General features: G+C 40.4%; 1 protein-coding gene and 1 pseudogene across 1 annotated transcript in view; both read left to right on the top strand.

Moving 5' to 3' along the window:
- The window catches only part of OTC (ornithine transcarbamylase), a 62,054-nt gene that overhangs the window by 24,631 nt on the left and 18,815 nt on the right, over nucleotides 1–18,608 (top strand). The window contains exon 5 of the mRNA XM_039255850.1: nucleotides 17,946–18,099. Within this exon, the coding sequence (XP_039111781.1) occupies nucleotides 17,946–18,099 (154 nt within the window). The remainder of the gene's footprint in view (nucleotides 1–17,945; nucleotides 18,100–18,608) is intronic.
- On the top strand, nucleotides 2,706–3,135 carry LOC120247886 (annotated as a pseudogene).

Below are 18,608 nucleotides of genomic sequence, written 5' to 3'. Positions count from 1 at the left end.
AGTTAAAGACTGAAACACAGAGCCCCCCTACTCCCCATGCAATGCTGTCACCATTACAGCATGCTTGGATGAGAACTACAGAGCAAATGTCTTTGGTTAAATATTTCACCCTTGATATCAAAGACTAATGACTTTTTCCTGAAAATGATATGCCATAAACTAACTCCTTGTGACACTACTTTTTATGGAAGCTGCCCTAGTATATGCTAAAGAATCTACCTCATCTGAATTGCTAAAGAGATTTGAAATAACTCATCTTTACACCTTTTAGTGATATTATGTCAGATGGGACAATGTTAGTATTAAGCAATGTTTGTGTCCATCTTCTGGATGCATGGAACAAAAAGAATAAATAAACATATATGAGTTTTTCTTCCCAATATGCTGCCACTGACTGGGATTACATTTGCCTAATAATCCTGCTTCCACAAAAGTGACCTATACTTCATTCCAAAGCAAATATTACAAGCTGGTTAAGAAATAACACCAGGGGCACATCTGGGGTAGAAGTTTCAGTGGGACTCTTCCATATTGAACCAAGTGAATGATGGTGAATAAGTCATGTGTGAAGTAGTGGTTGGAAAAGGATAAAGTTGGAGGAACAACTAAGCATCCAATAAAGAGTTAAGGGGTGCAAATGGGCAGCCAGAAAGAGGTCAGCACCTGGAAATCAGTGGAGTGGGCAGGAGCCCAAAAGCAAGAGACAAATAACCAAGCATGGGTTAAAAGCTGAGAATGAGTATAAACATGTGCTTTGCTGTGTTTGCTCTCCACACAACAATTCCCATGCAAGTCCTTAGAGGAGCTCTACACAGATCCCAAGAACAACAATCTGCTCACAAGTTCCAACATAATCGGGACCTTTTAGTCCGTATAATTAGTTCCATTGCTACATGGATATATGGATACATAAAAGTGGAGCCATAGAATTCATTCTTACCCAAAAGACTCTGAATAAAAATAATGGCTCCTCCCTAATGGGTGGCTTTCTTGTATATTGTCTCTAAATCTTTGTAAAAGCCTTACAAATTAAGTATTATTGGCTCAATTTTATAGACAACAAAACCATGACCTAGAGAAGGAATGGAGCTTAGCAGCGAGGACAGCATTTAAATCATGCTTTTTTTAAGCCAGGCTATTTTGACTACCCCTACTGCCTCATATATAACCCATGAGGGGGACAGTGAAATACATTATGGAAAGCATTGGCTTGTGTGTCCTGAGGTCCCCAACACCACCCCCCTCTTTGATGATTCACCAGGAGGATTCATGGACTCAGCATATAGTCATACTCACAGCTGTGATTTATTATAGTGAAAGTATACTAAACACAATCAACAAACTGAAAAGTCACATGTAGCAAAGTCTAAGGGAAACCAGGTGCAAGATTCCAAGAGTCCTTTTCCCATGGAATCACTCAGGGCCCGTTTAATTCCCTTAGTAACAAGTTGTGACAACACGTGTGAAATGCTGCCAACCAGGGAACTGGCAACTCAGAGACTCAGTACCCAGGATTTTTATTGGGGGCTGGTCACATAGCATCCTCCCTTTGACATGCACCCAAATCTAGACTCTCAGAAGGAAAGCAGGCATTCACTTTAAACCATATTGTTTGTAAACAAACAAACAAACAACCCCAAAACATTCTAGGCCTAGTGGGCCACTCTTATCAGTCCTGGATACCCTCCCCAAATCGAAGCTCCCAGATGCCATCCAAGGGCCAACCTTATATGCAGGTCTTTAAAAGGCTAGCAGCCAGGCATGGTTTGGAAATCACAAGGGTCGAGATCTGGTCCAAGCTTTGCCACTTACCTCCTGTGAGTCATAGGTGAAAACTTCCCCAGATCGTAGTTTCCTTTTCTATAAAACGAGGGAATTCTGCTCCATAGGCCCAATTTATACTCTCAAGTGCATGCAAATATATTAGATTATGAAGTGGTAGTCCTTCAATAGAGGTGTGTCCCTCTGTGTGCAGACAAATGCAGAATTCTGGGCCCACCCTCAGAAATTCTACCTCTGCGGGTGAGAGATCAGATAGTTTTGAAGAATTTATATTTCAACAAGCTCCTCAAATGATTCTGTTGCCTGACTGGCTGGAGCACACTTTGCAAAACCCTGAATTGCAAGGCTGCGTAGCAATCCTGGGCTGTTGTGCTGTCAGTCTATGCTAGCGTGTGAGTGAAGGGAATGGTAAGGAAGGGATAGTTAATAAGATATTTATATGGTTTCATGATAACCGATTGTGAGGAGTATGTTGATAGTGGAAGCAAAATGATTTCCCATTGATTATTCTTAAAATATATGTGGATACATTAGCAGAAACGGAAAAATGAAAGTAGTTTCTGCTTTGGAGACAGGGTGCTAGATTAGGAATTAGACATATTGCATTAAAGGTTGAACTTCCAATACGAATGTCCACAGAGATAGACCTTGGGTGAAGTTGAACGCTGGATAAATAGAACTATAAGCTCACTGGTAGAAAATGAGCTCCAGAGTCTCACTGTGGGAGAACCTCAGAAGGCTGAACTTGTGGACAGGAGCAGTTAGGGAGGGGCAGGAGGGCATACTCAGGTGCAAGGAGAATAAGGCTAGTGCAATTATTCTCTTTATTATATACTCTTATTAGCAGAAGAGGCTGAAACGCGAGGTGGGGATGTCAGAAAGGGAGTCAGGGTAGCCACCGTGGAATCTGACTTTCTTCCGTATACCCCATTCCTGCTTCATCTGCCAAAATATCTGACAAACAAGATATGGCTGAGATTCAGAAATTCAATAAATCTAAATTGAAGAAGACAGGAGAAATCCACTGCCTTTCACAGAAGCAATTGAACAGGAGAAGCAAGGAAGTGCATCTTAATGACATCTATCCTGCCAATATGCACCATACGTACAATCCATAGCAAATGCCTCTCCTTGCTTTTTGTGGAAGTTAAACTTGGTAAGATGCAAAGAGATTGGATGATGTTTAAATGACAGTACTGGCCTTTTCAAATCAAGAGAATAGTGCACACCTGACACTGACTGATGGTGTTGCTTCTCCATCCGCCTGTCTGGCTACTTTGGGGACCCGGCAGAATAAAAACAAGTGACCTCCCATTGGTGAGAGAAGAACCAAAAAGGGAATAAAGTGAATGTGGCGACAATAAAAAAAAAAAAAAAAAAAAAGGCAAAACTGGACTGGCCTCCTAAAATCTGTTAAGTGCAATTTCCAAAGTGTCAATTATTTAGTCAAATGATTTAATTATTCATTTATTCAAAAATATTTATTGAGTGCCTACGTTTTCTTCCAGGAATTATTTTAGCACTGAGAATAAATTGCTGGTCAAATCAAACAAAATCCTTCTTTGCGTGGAAATGATATTCTAGAGGGAGGGGGGCTTTCACTGGACAAAGAAAGTGTGAAGAGACTATCAGGTTGGGATGAGTGTTAGGATGAAGCAAAAGCAGGGTGATCTGCGGGCGTTACTTTAGATTGGGTGGTCAGGAAAGGCCTCTCTGAGGAGGTAACAGCTGAGAACTGACTGGAAAGAAAGAGCCAGGAATGCAAAGCTGTGGGAAAAGTACCTCAGACTGAAAGAGCTGCTGTTACAAAAGCTTAAGATAAGAGCAAGTGTAATGTATTCAGGAAGAGAAGCAATGTTTTAGGATTTGCAAGTAAACATATTTTAGATCTTCAAATAATAAAAAGGACCCTTACAAGTTGGTCCGGTTTGAGCCACCAAAGGAAAGATAAATCAGACCGACAGGTACCTAAACACACAATCAACATAAAATGTATCGTTCTTTACTTTGTTGATGTCAGGAATAAAACCTGTCCACTCTTCACAAGATTGTGGGCAAATTCTCCTTGGCTAAGTCTGAGTTGAGTATTGTGTAATCTGAGGTGGCCCATGGGGAGTGAGGGGAGCACTGAGATGGAGCTCTTGACTGATACTGTGGAAGAGCTGACGTGTCGGGGTCCCCAAGGTCACCCTCAGGTTCGATAATCCATTAGGAGGACTCCTAGGACACAGCATATGGTCATACTAATGGCTAAGATCCCTTATCCTCCCCTTCCCAAAAAAGATACAAAGCAAAGTCAGCACAGGGAAAAGGTGCATGGGGTCAAGACGAGGGGAGACCAGGCACAAGCTTCCCAGGGTCTTCTCCAGCAAGGAGTTGTTTCAACACATGTAAAATGTTGTCTACCAGGGAACCTCCTTAGAGACTCAGTGCCCAAGATTTTTGTTGAGCGTTGGTGACATAGGCACCCTCAGCTTAGCATAAACCCAAAGTCTCAGACTCCCAGGAGGAAGGGAAGTGTTCAGTGTCATCCATAGTGTTTATACAGCTTAGGCAGTGAGCCATCCTTACTATTTCTAGGACTGGAAACCCTCTGGAAGTCCAAGTTCCCAGACGCCAGCTGAGTGCCAGCCCTGAAAGTAGGCCTTTCGAAGACAGCCATGTCCGGACTGCTGTGTTAACTCATTTTGCACAACTGGGCTCTCATCTCTTCCGGGTTTTGCTAAATGTCCTTTACCTAGATGCACTCTAACTGGCAAGGGAGCATATATTGCACGCATAGAAGGATAGCCTCAAAATCTGCACTGTTTTCTCAGTTCAGTGTGGATCCCTGTAGGGCCAAGCACCCATCAGATAGAATCAAGTGTTGCTCAATTCCCTCTTTTGAAAAGTCTCTCTTAGCAATTCTTTTCCACCCTGTAACATACCAGAAGACACAACAGTTACTTATGTTTTCAGGTAAATTTACTTCAGCTTTGAGGGTGTTTTCAGATTTTGTCAATTCTCTGGTGTTCTCTTGGGGTTAAGGGATGGATAGTCTATGTTTCCCTTCACTCTGGGCTTGTCCTTTCAGATGTGACACCAGAAGCGACACTTTAGCATGACTGAGATCATGGATCCTTCGGAAGTCTGAAATTGGATGGAACTTAGCATCAGCAGTGGGACATTATCACTCGTTTCAGGGCTTTCTGTTTCTTCCATAATGACAGCTGTTTATGCCTAATGCTCTGCATCCACAATTGAAAGGGGCATGATAGCTTCATAGTCACTTCACTGTAATACAGCACTTAGTCATACAGCTGCTGATTCGCCTCTACTTACTTTCCCTATAGCTGTAATTTACTAATGGTAGCGATTTCTAGAATGTGTTCTACCAATGGAAAAGTAGTAGAAAGGAAAAGTAGCATAAATCACTGTATTAGTCTCTTAGGGCTGCCATACAAATGACCACAAACTCGGGGGCTTAAAACAACAGAGATTATTCGCTCTCTCACAGCTCTGGAGGCGAGAAGTCCAAAATCAATGTGTCAGCAAAGCCATGCTCTCTCTGAAGGCTCTGGGTAGAATCCTTCCTTGGTGTTTCCTGGCCTATGGCTGCATGACTCCAAACACTGCCTCCATGTTCACCTGGGCTTCTTCTCTGCATGTCTTTGTGTATCCTCTCCTCTTCCGGGATATCGGTTATTGGATGTAGGGCCCTCCCTAACTCTGTATGATCTCATCTTAACTAATTACATCCGCAAAGACCCTACTTCCTTTTATTAAAATTTTTAAATTTTTTTAATAGTTTATTGTCAAGTTGGTTTCCATATAACACCCAGTGCTCATCCCCACAAGTGCCCTCCTCCATGCCCATCACCCCTCCTCCCCCCCAATCCCCATCAGCCCTCAGTTTGTTCTCGGCATTCAAGAGTCTCTCATGGTTTGCCTCCCTCCCTCTCCCCCAGTATTTTTCCCCTTCTTCTCCCCCATGTCCACCGTTAAGTTCCTCCTAATCCTCCTATACGTGCAAACATATGGTATCTGTGCTTCTCTGCCTGACTCATTTCGCTCAGCATAACACACCCTACTTCCAAAGAAGGTCACATTCTGAGTTTCCAGGTGAACATCAATTTAGGGGACACCATTATTAAAGATATTTATACCAGTAATATCAAGCTTGAAAAAGGCAATCTTTCTTAGGCTTCTTACTAAAATGTTTCAGGGGCACCTGGGTGGCTCAGTCAGTTAAGCGTCTGACTCTTGATTTCAACTCAGGTCATGATATCATGGTTGTGAGATTGAGCCCTATGTTGAGCTCTGTGCTGAGCATGGAGCCCGCTTAAGATTTTTGTTCTCCCTCTGCCTCTGCCTCTCCCCCCTAAAAATGTTTTAAAATATTGGTACCTTAGTAGGTATTAAGAAATTGGTATGTATGTGTGTATATCCATCTCAGGACAAGCTCTGATTTAATTTGAGATATCACTCACTGTGGTCCCCTAGTCAGCGTATGGTGACCCAACACTGAAATACCTATAGTACATTTTGAGGCAGTCATTCTCAATGCCATCGTGCCCTACCCATTTATCCCTGAGGTCCTCAATATGAGACACTAATATCCAAGTCAAAATAATCTAGCCATTTTAGAAGCTTTCACAAATAAATTGTGTGTGGCAATTATTCAGCATCTTCCAACACCAGCCCATTTGAGAGGAGCCCATCTAGGTTTGCTAAAGGTATTATTTTGTTTCCTCATTATTCTTATATTGATATAACTAAACTTATAACCTGGGTAGAGATATCAGAGCACATGGAATGTTCTGTCTCTTGGAGGAAGACTCAGTTAACAAGTCTATTCCTTAACCAATGTACATTGGGGATAAAGTCTATGTCTCCTCTAAGGCCTTGGCTTGCTTCACTAAAAAATAAAAATAGGAAATATCCATTTTGTAATAATTACAGCGTTCTTAGTGGTGCCATGCACAGCCAAAAATTCCTCCCACTGTTTGCCAGGCAGCTATTCAACTGATTGGAGGTGTCACTGGTAACAGACTGGAATGCTGGGAGCACACGGTCCGATTCACGGCAGGATAAGGACAAAAGGAAGAATGCATGGCAGGGCCCTATGAGAACACAAGTTCTGTTTGCCTGTGGCTTTTGCAGTGCATTCACCACGTTCCAATAGTTTAGGAAGAACTCAATTTCTAACAGCATCAGGATTGTTATGTGATTGTCCATCTCATCAATATCCACATTTGCTCTTAAGATCTGGCCCAGCACACTATGCATTAGTGGCTCCCCCCCCCCCCCCCCCCCCCCCCCCCCCNCCCCCCCCCCCCCCCCCCCCCCCCCCCCCGTTTCATTGTTGTTTTTTTATTAGGTTTGTTTGTTTGCTTTTTAGTATCTGTTCACCCAACCACACAGACTCCACATCAGGCTTTCCTGGGGCCATGAGGGACTTTGCTTATAATATTTTTTGTTTTGTTTTGTTTTGTTTTGGCCTTGGGGGTGTTTCAGTTAATTCCTTCAAAAGTTTGGATCTTATACCAAAGGAAAAAAATGTCAAAGAATAATAGAAATTCAAAGTCAGAAAGGTCTTTATGGGTTATTTCACGCCACCTCTACACCATTTCCTCAACACTGTCCTTGAGCTTGCATGGATATATCAGGGCATTCTATACACTGGGCTATCTTGTTTCATTCTGATGCAGGTCTCACTGTTCTGATGAGAGTTTATACAAACCGCCTGAGAGTTCTCTTCTACATTGAGTTGAAACTGGTCTTGTTATGACTCTTGTCTACATTCTTCCATTTTTTAGTATCTTTATAAAGTCCATGTATTTTAATATATTTGAAGGTTTCAATTTACTGCAGTTATTATTCTTACTGGTGCACAAATTATCCCCTATTTGGCCAATGTGATCTACCCTCAAATTGGCTACTGGGTCACTTTGACATAACGCTATTAGTCTTTGAGAACTCCTTTGCTTTCTGATATGGCAAGATGTTCCAGGCCCATCTTGCACATGTCTTTACCGAGGCCAAGAATGAGTCATTGCTCTTAGAAGCTCTAGTTGATTTTCAATTACTTGCAAATTCATGTTTGGAGAAGGTGGGAGGGTTTTTTTTTTTTTTTTTTTTTTTTGTAGTTATTACAGTAAGACTCCTTTTGGTAGAAAATACTAAAAGATATTTAAAAATATAGATAGAACCACCAATACTGCTGTCAGTCTGAATAATCAATGTTAACATTTTATCTCCTGAACAGTCTTTTCATTTAAAGCCCTATGCCATGTTTCTCCTTGTTCTACACAGTAGGAAAAGAGATGGTGGGGGTGGGGAGGTAGGTGGGGGAATTCCTAGATCTTAAACATTTAGGTAAAATCAAGTTGAATACATATTTTAACTTGTGGATTATTTTTTAAGCCCTAATATTGGCCATCAAACCTCCAGAGGAAACTGATATGTGTGAGAAAGTTTAACGCTGGGTGATGTGGATTTTGCAAAAGCTATTTTGCTACCATTGTTGACAGATGCCCAAGATTGTCTACAAAGCTGCAGGAATCCACCAGAAGGCAGACAGAACTCTGTGTATCCAATGGAAATGAAAACAGACAAAAATCAAGTCATTATAGAGCCAGAGAGTATTTTAACTTGTCAGCCTTTCATTTGTAGCACAGACAACACAGTCCTTACAACGTTTAAAGCTAGGGTTTTCAATTGATGGAGAGCCATTGAAAGCCCAGATTACTGTTAATGGGCCTATAAATCCAGCTCTAGGTATAGGTTTGTTATTGTTTCCAGTGAAAAGTTTTTGTTTTAAAGATCTTTAGTAGCCTGGAAGAAGAAAACTAAGAATGTTGATTTCTTTATGTTTTATAGCCACTTTAAACACAAAGTAGAAAACAGTATCATTGGCAAAATAAATATGAATTGTCCTACTTAAAGCTCTTAAATATCTTTATTTCCACAAGTGATCCCAATGTGGAAACAATCTGGGAGCTGCTCCTTTTGTGCCATATCATTAATTCTACCTCACCGTCAGCTTCTGTGGTGGAAGGATTGAAGTGGCATTTTCTTTCCTTTTTTTTTTTTAATGTTTTATTTATTTTTGAGAGAGAGAGAGAGGGAGAGGGAGGAAGGGAGGGAGAGGGAGGAAGGGAGGGGGAGGGGGAGGGGGAGGGAGGAAGGGAGGGGGAGGGAGGAACGGAGGGGGAGGGGGAGGGAGAGGGAGGGAGGGAAGGAGACAGGAGGTCTGAAGTGGGCTATGCAGAGAGCAGCAAGCCCGATGTGGGGCTCGAACCCACAGACTACAAGATCATGAACTGAGCTGAAATCAGATGCTCAAAGACTGAGCCACCTAGGCGCCCCTTTTAATTTTTTGAGACAGAGCACAAGCTAGGGAGGGGCAAAGGGAGAGACAGAGAGAGAATCTCAAGCACACTCAGCGTGGAGCCTGACATGGGACTCAATTTCATGACCCTGAGATCTTGACCTGAGCTGAGATCAAGGGTGAGATGCTTAACCGACTGAGCCAGGTGCCCCTAAAGTGGCATTTTCGACCAAGCTTTGTTGTACTCCCTTTTGCCCACAGATTCTTTAATTTTCAGGGGGCTTTTTGTGCCTAAAGGAATGGACCTTACTTTCTGTACTTTGTTTACAGTCCAATATATTAATCTTATGAATTTATCAAGCATTAAACATTCCTCAAAACATAAAATAGCTAACATTCCTTAGTGGTTCTTGAAATGTGGTCCCCAAACCCACAGCATAAGTAGTAGGTGGGAGTTTATTAGAAATGCCCCAAAATCTGGGGCACCTGGATAGCTCACCTGATTAAGTGTCTGACTTCAGGTCATGATCTCCTGGTTCAGGAGTTCGAGCCCCGCATCGTGTTCTTTGCTGTCAGCAAAGAGCCTGCTTCGGATCTTCTGCCCCATTCTCTCTGTGTCCCACTCACTCATTCTCTCTCTCTCCAAAATAAATAAGCATTTAAAAAAATAAATGCAAATTCTTTTGGGCCCCAATCCATACCTACTGAGTCAGGAACACAACCGGCTGTTTTCCAACTAGCCCTCATGGTGATTCTGATGCATGTTCAAGTTTCAGAACAAGTGCTTTAAATATTCACATACTAGTTAACCAATAAATGAAATACATATTAAATGAACAAAACAAGTCTCCTCAACCGTTTAAACACTGATTGCAAAAATAATCAAATGCTTTTATACATTTAACTTATTCATAAGCCTAGCATTTCGGATTTCCTTAAATACTCTAAATAGTTTAAAGAAGGAAAAGATACACATAAAATAGCATATTGATTACAGAGCTGATTAATATTTTAACAACAACACTGGGCACACCGCTATTGATCATAGAGGTTGTTTTACATTCTTATCCCTACCTTTATTCTTATCCTTATATAGTCCTGGAATTTAAACTTCTATACATTGCTGGTTTGTCAGGAATTCTACAAAAGACTACTTTGATACCTTTTCAGAACTTATGTATGTAATTTTACCAGGCTTATCTGGTAAAAAAAAAAAAATCATCTCAGGAGGCTAGGAAAGCAGGTTAAATGGATTGCTGAACATTCAATTTTGGTAGGAGTGTGGGAACTGGTTGCTGAGTTCAAGAGGAAATAAACTCAAGCTGCTAGGCACTAGGCTGAATATATTATTTTTATGACATAGTTTTCACTTTTTATCATGGGTCTATATTGGTTTCCTGTGGGTGCCTTAACAAATTTAGTGACTTAAAACAAAACAGATTTATTATCTTACACTTCTGGAGGCCAGATGTCTAAAGGTTCCACAGGGAAGCTCCAGGGGAGAACCCAGGTCCATACCCTTTCCAGCCTTCCTCCATCTTCAAAAGCCAGTAGCCTGGCTAGAGCATCTTCTCTCTTTTCTAACCTTTTGCCTCTCTCTTCTGAGGACTGCTGTAATTCTATTGGGCCCACCCCAGGATAATCTCCCTGTCTCAAGATCCTTAATTTAATCATATCTACAAAACCCCTTTTGCCATCTAAGCGAACACAATCACGAGTTCTGGATATTAGGGCAAGGGCATCTTTGGTGGGGGCGTTATTCTGTCTACCATAGGATCTCGATTTTAGTTTTTCATATAAATTCTGACTTTTTACAAAAACTAAAACTAAGGTATCCTTTAAGTTTTATTTTCTTTGTTTTTAATCTCTGGCACACCCTTTGTAATGTTTTCATGATATACTAACCTAGCCTGGTTTTGATATTTTAAAGCATATGCCTTTCTTAATGACATTATTTTAGAATTAGTTGGGTCATCAAGAAGTTTTTCATTCCCAGGGAGACAGGAAGGTGTCTGAAAATTTAGATTCTTCTTCAGGATAGCTAACTAAGTTATTTTGGAATGAATGGTTGTATCATCCTTCTAACTGGAAATTGAACATTGTAACTGGTGCTAGTTAACTGCTGGACTCTTCCTCACTTTATATAAAACCACAAATGCTGAGGGCATCGGTCCATTTATGTTATAGTTTCTGCTATTTCTAGGAATTTGTCTTATAAGTTAATGTAATTCTCTGTGATTTATACACATTAAAAATGGTACCCATCTATACTTTATAAACAGAAATATACTTAACAATAACCCACAAAATATCTATCTATATGTATACAGTTATATATAAACACTTTCTTAGTTAAGTAAATAAATTGAAGTGTGCATGGTAATACTCATTGTGCACTGATACTACAATTATATTTTTGTACATTTTCTTTATATTAACCCTTTTCTTAGCATCATGGACTTCTACAAGCACAACTTGTTTTATTTGATGATTTTTATTACTCTAAATGATCACAACTTGACAAATAGGACCTCCTTTAAGTAGATTCTTTTTCCTTTTGACATTGCCTCTGCCATTTTAAAACCACTTTTAGGGGTGCCTGGGTGGCTCAGTCAGTTAAGTGCCCAACTCTTGGTTTCGGCTCAGGTCATGATCTCCCAATTCACGAGTTCGAGCCTTGAGTCAGGCTGACAGCCTGGGGCATGCTTGGGATTCTCTCTCTTGCTCTCCCTCAAAATAAATAAATACAATTTTTAAAAAGTAAGAAATTTAAAGGAAATAAAAATAAAGAAAATTGCTTTTGCTTCCTGGAAACAACAGGTGTTACAGGACTTCACTGATTTTGTCCAGTGCAAGGACATGGAATTGACTATCCTCTAATAGTTTCTGTTCCCCCTCGCCCCCCTTTTCTTTAAACTAGAGCAATATTAAGACCAAATTCTAGGCACTGGGGATACTTACAAGTCTTGAGAGGGAAAAGATTACAGCCACTGTTGCTGCTGCCATGGGACTGTTCTTGGTAGTGACTGAGCTAAAAGGAAAATACTTCTATAAGTGTATGAGATCTTGTTCTTTCCAGTATAGCATATCATGCTGTTACCCGTTACTTATCTTATAGTTTGAGATTTCAGCAACCACTAAGACTTTCCTCCTCTACATCGATCCATTGTTCCATCCAGCAACAGAATATCCCACCGTTCCCCTCCTCCTCTCTCTATTTTTGAGGACATTGGTTCTTAGTCTTGTCTGCATACCAGAATAACTTGGAAAGCTTTTTAAAAATGTTGATGTGAATCCCCCACAACATCTTCTGCTTTAACTTTTCAAAGGGCAGAAGGTGACATCAGGATTTTTACAGCTCCATAGGGGATACTAACAAGTAGCCAAAGTCAAGAACCTCTTTTCTAGGAGGTGTTAGGCAACATCAGTAGAGCAGACGAGTTGCTTTCCCATAATATTAGACCGTACAGTTTCCAAGGATACCAACTCCACATCAAAAACAGGGCAAATAAATTCATGCTTCCCTTTTGGCTGCTTTGCTTCAAGAGCTCTTGGGATTGCTCAAGGGAGGGAACTACAGCCGTCCTTTTTTGATCTTCTTGAAAAATTCATGTCTATAGGGCATTGACTTCTCCAAGTGCCCCCCTCATGTCTCCCTCTTTCAGTTTCATCTTTCTTCATTCTTTTCTAACCTTGCTCTACTTACTTTGAGGTTTGTCAGGTCTTGGTTTCCTCATCTATGAGGTTGAGGTAGCATTTACATGTGATACCACACTAAATCTAGCAAAACTCAACAATACATTGTAAAGTTCTTGAAGCCATAAGAGGTTGGAGGCTCATGGCTCTAGCTCCCCAAAATTATTCGAGAAGCTACAATATAAGTAAAATCTGACTCTCTTTCCATGAGATTCCAGAAGGTCAACTGCAATGGTTAATCCAGATTTTTTTTTATCCTATTTGCACACACTTTTTAGGAAGGTATGCATATTTAAAGAAGTTTTTTCCAGTCATACACTCAGCTATCTCTCTCTCTCATAGGATTTTAGGTATCATAAAAGTAACCAATTCACCTAAAATAAGGAATTGATAATTATAGTTATAGACCTCAGTGGGATATCTACCTCCACCTAAGTTACTTCATCATGATAGAGTTAAAAGCCTGCATTCTATAGTATGAAACATCAGTATATCTGTACTGGGGAAGAAATTTGTATTAAGATCTTGAAGAAAAGGAAGATGATTTAAAATTCTTCTATATTAAATAGAAGCCTATGCCTTAGAACAGTGGTTCTCAATGTTTTTAAGGTTATCTGAGTTACCCAGAAAACTTGGTAATAGTACAAAGACCCAGATTCTCCCCTATATCAGGAACTTGGGTCTCTGTAGTTTATTAGTTCTTCATTTAGTTCTGATACACACCAAAGTTTGGGAACCGTTGCCTTAGGACATCTGATGGGAAAGGGCAGCTGGTTATTCTAATGAAGGAGGCCTTAGTGGAGTAGATTATTCATTTCTCAGGATTGGAGAAGCTTTTTTTTTCTTCAGTTGAACTAGAAAGTACTCCCTGCCACAAGATTATGGACAAAATTCTCGAGCTGGTTCTGCGAGCTGCCATCTCTTGATGATGATGATGATGATGATGATGATGATGATGATTATTTTGGCCTGGTTAGGGTTCTAAGAAAAGAATAGTACTTTTTTTTTTCTGAGAGAGAGAGAGACAGCATGAGCAGGGGAAGGGCAGAGAGAGAGAGAGAGAGAGAGAGAGAGAGAGAATCAGAAACAGGCTCCAGGCTCTGAGCTGGCTGTCAGCACAGAGCCCAATGCGGGGCTCAAACCCACAAACCGTGAGATCATGACCTGAGCCGAAGTTGGAGGCTTAACCGACTGAGCCACCCAGGTGCCCCAAAAGAATAGTACTTTTAAAAATATGGTAGCCTCACTTCTGTCTTTATTAGGCATCTCAAACCTTAATATGCAAATTAACCACCTGTAAACTTTGCTAAAATGCAGATTTTTTTTTTAAATTTTTTAAATGTTTATTCATTTTTGATAGACAGAGGTGGGCAGAGGCAGTGCAGAGAGAAAGGGGGACAGAATCCAGAGCAGCTTCCAGGCTCTGAGCTGTCAGCACAGAACCTGATGTGGGGCTTGAACCATGAGATCATGACCTGAGCCGAAGTCAGAGGCTTAACTGACTGAGCCATCCAGGTGCCCTAAAATGCAGATTCTGATTCAGTGAAACTGGGTGGGGCCTGTTACTCTGCAGTTCTATCAAGTTCCCAGGTGATGGCGATGTGGTTGATCTGAGGAGTGAGGTGCTAGCTTTGGGTGTCAACCTTGGATACGCATTGGAATCTCCTGGGAAGCTTTTTTTTTTTAAAAAAAAAAAAAACACCTATCCCTAGAGATTCTATTTTTCTGAGAAAATTGACAAAAATTAATGTCTGGGCACCTAGAATTTTAAAAATTCTCCAGGTGACTTTTATATGCAGCAAATGTTTGAAAACCCCCATCTCAAGTCAACCATCAACCATCGCCTGTTTTGCAAGAGAAAACTCTAGAGTGGCTCTTTCATTCACCTCTTTCATGCTACAATACACGATGTGATTAGATAGTTCAGAGCACTGGTTTCCAAACCTTGATGGCACTGATGCCCTGCCGTGAGAGGTTTTAATCAGAAGTGGTAAATTAGGGAAAATAACGACAACATAGTGAATTTCATAAGCTAAATTACTTCAATTCCAAGGATCATTCTTTGAGATTAGGTCATTTACACCTTTTTTGGTGTTAAAATGTCCTTTCTTTTACTAAATGAAGATATTAACATCTTATATGTGTATATTTGCTTGTTGTTTCATGCCCCTAATTCACTAAACAAAAAGTTGGGAATCTTATGTTGATTTCCATATTGTTTTGGAAATTTTGCTGATCCATGAAATCTGAAAATCTGGAAACTATGGGTATGAGAAATCCATGAAAAATCTGAAAAAAATCTGAGTCCAGAAGATATTGTATAGGAATGATTTTCAATGTTTGAGTCTCTAATCCCTGGGGGCAAGGAGCTCTTTTAGTGGTTCTTGAATTTTATAAGCACCAACAGTTTTCTAAGGATTGAGTAAAAATGTCTCAGATGTATAAGAGGGACTAATTCTCCAAATATATACGATAATTAAAATGCAAATTTATGAAGACTATGCTGAATATATGCTAGCTTTCATTTTTATGCATTTTAAACATTTTTATAATTTTTATTCAAGTATAATTAACAGTGTTATATTACTTTCAGGTGTACAATACAATGATTTAACAATTCTATACATTTCTTGGTCCTCATCAAGATAACTGTACTCTTATCCCCTTTATCTATTTCACCTGCCCCACCACCCACCTCCCCTCTGGCAGCCACCAGTTTGTTCTCAGTATTGGGTTGCTTCCATATGTCTTGGCTATTGTAAATAATGCTGCAATAAACACAGGGGTGCATATAACTTTTTGAATTCGTGTTTTTAATTTCTTTGGGTGAATACCCAATAGTAGAATCCCTGATTTATACAGTAATTCTATTTTTAATTTCTTTTTTGAGGAACTTCCATTCTATTTTCCATAGTGGTTGCACCAATTTGCATTCCTACCAACAGTTCATGAAGGTTCTTTTTTTTCCAGATCCTTACCAACACTTACTGTTACTTATGTTTTTTTATTTTAGCCATTTGGACAGGTGTAAAGTGATACCTCATTGTGATTTTGATTTGCATTTCCCTGATTGAGTGATTTGAGCATTTTTCATGTGTCTGTTGGCCGTCTGTATGTCTTTGGGAAAATGTCTACTCAGGTCCTCTGCCCATTTTCTAATTGGATTATTTGATTTTTTTTGGTGTTGAGCTGCAGTTTCTTTTGACATGGTAATAATATCTACTACTTTTTGATCTCTTACTATGAATAAGGCATAATACTATACACTTTAAATAGGCAATCTAATGTAATCCTCAGAATAACTCAATAGGATAGATATTATTATTATGGTTTTACAGATGAAGAAACTAAGTCACAGAGAAATTGAATAACATGTCTAAGGCCACATAGCTAGTAAGTTATAGAAACAGAATAGGAACCCCAAACTGGACACTCTATAATCATGACTAAGTTTAATCTAACTACTATCATGAGTGGCTTTCCAACGTTTTTGAAATTCAAAAGAATTCTTTAAAATTGAAATGGTTAGAAACCTTTGGATTTTTTAAATGTTTATTTATTTTTGAGAGAGAAAGAGAGAAACAGAGTGTGAGCTGGGGAAGGGCAGACAGAGAAGGAGACACAGGATCAAAGCAGGCTCCAGACTCAAAGCTGTCAGCACAGAGCCTGACGCAGGGCTCAAACTCACTAACCATGAGATCATGACCTGAGCTGAAGTCAGATGTTTAACCGACTGAGCCACCCAGGCACTCCTGGTTAGAAGCCTTTATGATGCAGGTTTCCCTTTAAATAATAAGAAACCAAGATTTTAAACCGAAGGCCATCCTTGCTAGTTTTGTAAGCCTGAAGCTTTAGCTGAGGACTAGCCATCACTCTGATGCATGGAAAAAAGTTAAAATCTGGATCCCAGGCTCTCATTTCAGATGATTTCAGGTGCAAAGTTGAGGCAATGTGTTGTAATAGACTCCAGAGTTAAACTGACTTTAGTCTGAATATGAGCTCCTCCAACTTGATTAGCTGTGTGATCCCCAGCAAGTTATTAACCTCTTTGTGTCTTAGGTTCTTCTACTCTAAGATGAGAATAATAACATCTATCTTTCTGTGTGTTGTTTGAATTCATGGCTATGACTTGGTTTGTCTTGCTTTCTTGGTGGATTTTTGTGTTTGCGATGTTGAGTGCTTTCTGACTTTTTCAGAGATGCCGATAGCTATGCAGAGTGCAGGGACAAGGGCTGAATGCCTCCTCAGGCTCAGCCCCTGCAGGAATTTATGGTGGGCTGTGTCAGTTCAAGTTCACGGAGAAGCAGACTGCAAGATGGAATGAGACATGCAAGAGATTTGTAGAGGGGAAACAACTGTGAAGAATGAAGGAGGGAGGAAGCAGGAGCAGGCAGGGAGAGCCTTCAGACCACGATGCAGTGCTGACCCCAGTGACAGGAGAAGAGGAAGGAGGGAGTAGGGTAGAAATAACTGGAGACTGCAGCACAGCTCTGAGAAAGTCTCAGCCGGGCCAATGGGCAACCTTGGAGCAGAGACTGCCCATTAGAGCAGTCTCATGTCAGGCAGAAGAGCTCAGCTCTTGTGCCCCCGCTGGGAACAGCCTGAGGGGAGTGTGGCCTTAGTGGGAACACTGCAGTGTATCCCCAAAGTGCAGCCGCTGGGGTCTGTCAGCCATTGGGACTCCTCCCCAAAGGTTCTCTCTTGTGCGACAGTCTGTGCGTGCACCTTCACGGCTGCCAGCCTGGTACTTTGAATTTTATAGTGAAAATGTGTATTTGCCTCTGGGATGATGCAAAAGCAAATTGGCCACATGTAAGGTCATTAATGTACCTTGTTTTTAGCCTTGTCCCTTATAGCTTTACCAACTGCCACTTGCCAATTATAATTCATAGTCATGATTTCCAGGCCCACAATTGATTGCTTTATAAAAAACAGTAAAACCAGCGGTCACTGGATAAGATCAGTGGAACACCATCTGGCTTCTGTAATGACTGTATGTTTAATATTAGCTTTTAAACCTGTCATGTTGATAGGTAGCATAACTTAGTAAAAATTCTAATTTATTAGCATTTCTTATTCCTGTTTAAGATCATATATTAAAGAAGGAATTATTAAGCATAATTAACTTAGATTGTCTTTTCTTGGTTTGCTACAGTGTGTTGTCTAGCATGACAGACGCAGTGCTGGCTCGAGTGTATAAACAATCAGATCTGGATATCCTGGCTAAAGAAGCATCCATCCCAATCATCAATGGGCTGTCAGATTTGTACCATCCTATCCAGATCCTGGCTGATTACCTCACACTCCAGGTTGGCTTATTTCTTTGCCTTCCACAAGAGCAAAATGAGTAAATTGTTCCTGACTAGCTCTAAATGGAACCATTTAAATAATGGTATTGATGTTTTGTTTTCAAATATCATCTTGGCAAAGAATTATAGCATTTGTGTGCATACCAGATATCCAAGGAAGACAGGACATTGTTGAAAACAGATCTGAAGATCCTTCTGTTCTCAACCCAACTCCCAACCTCTTTTAGCCCCCCTCTCATCACCTGTTCTCTCAATTATTTTGCTTTTTGGTGACATATTTAACGCAATGGATGAACGGAGAATGCTGGAGCGTGAGGCATGGAAAAGCTTTATGTAATCCTGCATACATCGGGCTCTATGGCTTGGGAGTGAAGACTGGTGGAGTATGCTTTGAATATTCAAAATGGTCAACTACTAAATCACTTTCTGAGAAGGAGGCCATTTTCTATCATTTTAATAAACTGATTGTTTAAGACTGGAGTTAAGGACATGTAGAATTTATAGAATGG

This window comes from Hyaena hyaena, unplaced genomic scaffold (genome assembly GCF_003009895.1).
Source record: "Hyaena hyaena isolate Hyena2069 unplaced genomic scaffold, ASM300989v1 scaffold_12, whole genome shotgun sequence".
NCBI lineage: Eukaryota > Metazoa > Chordata > Mammalia > Carnivora > Hyaenidae > Hyaena > Hyaena hyaena.
Note: the sequence above shows the minus strand (reverse complement) of the source record. Positions and strands in the feature narration are given on the sequence as shown.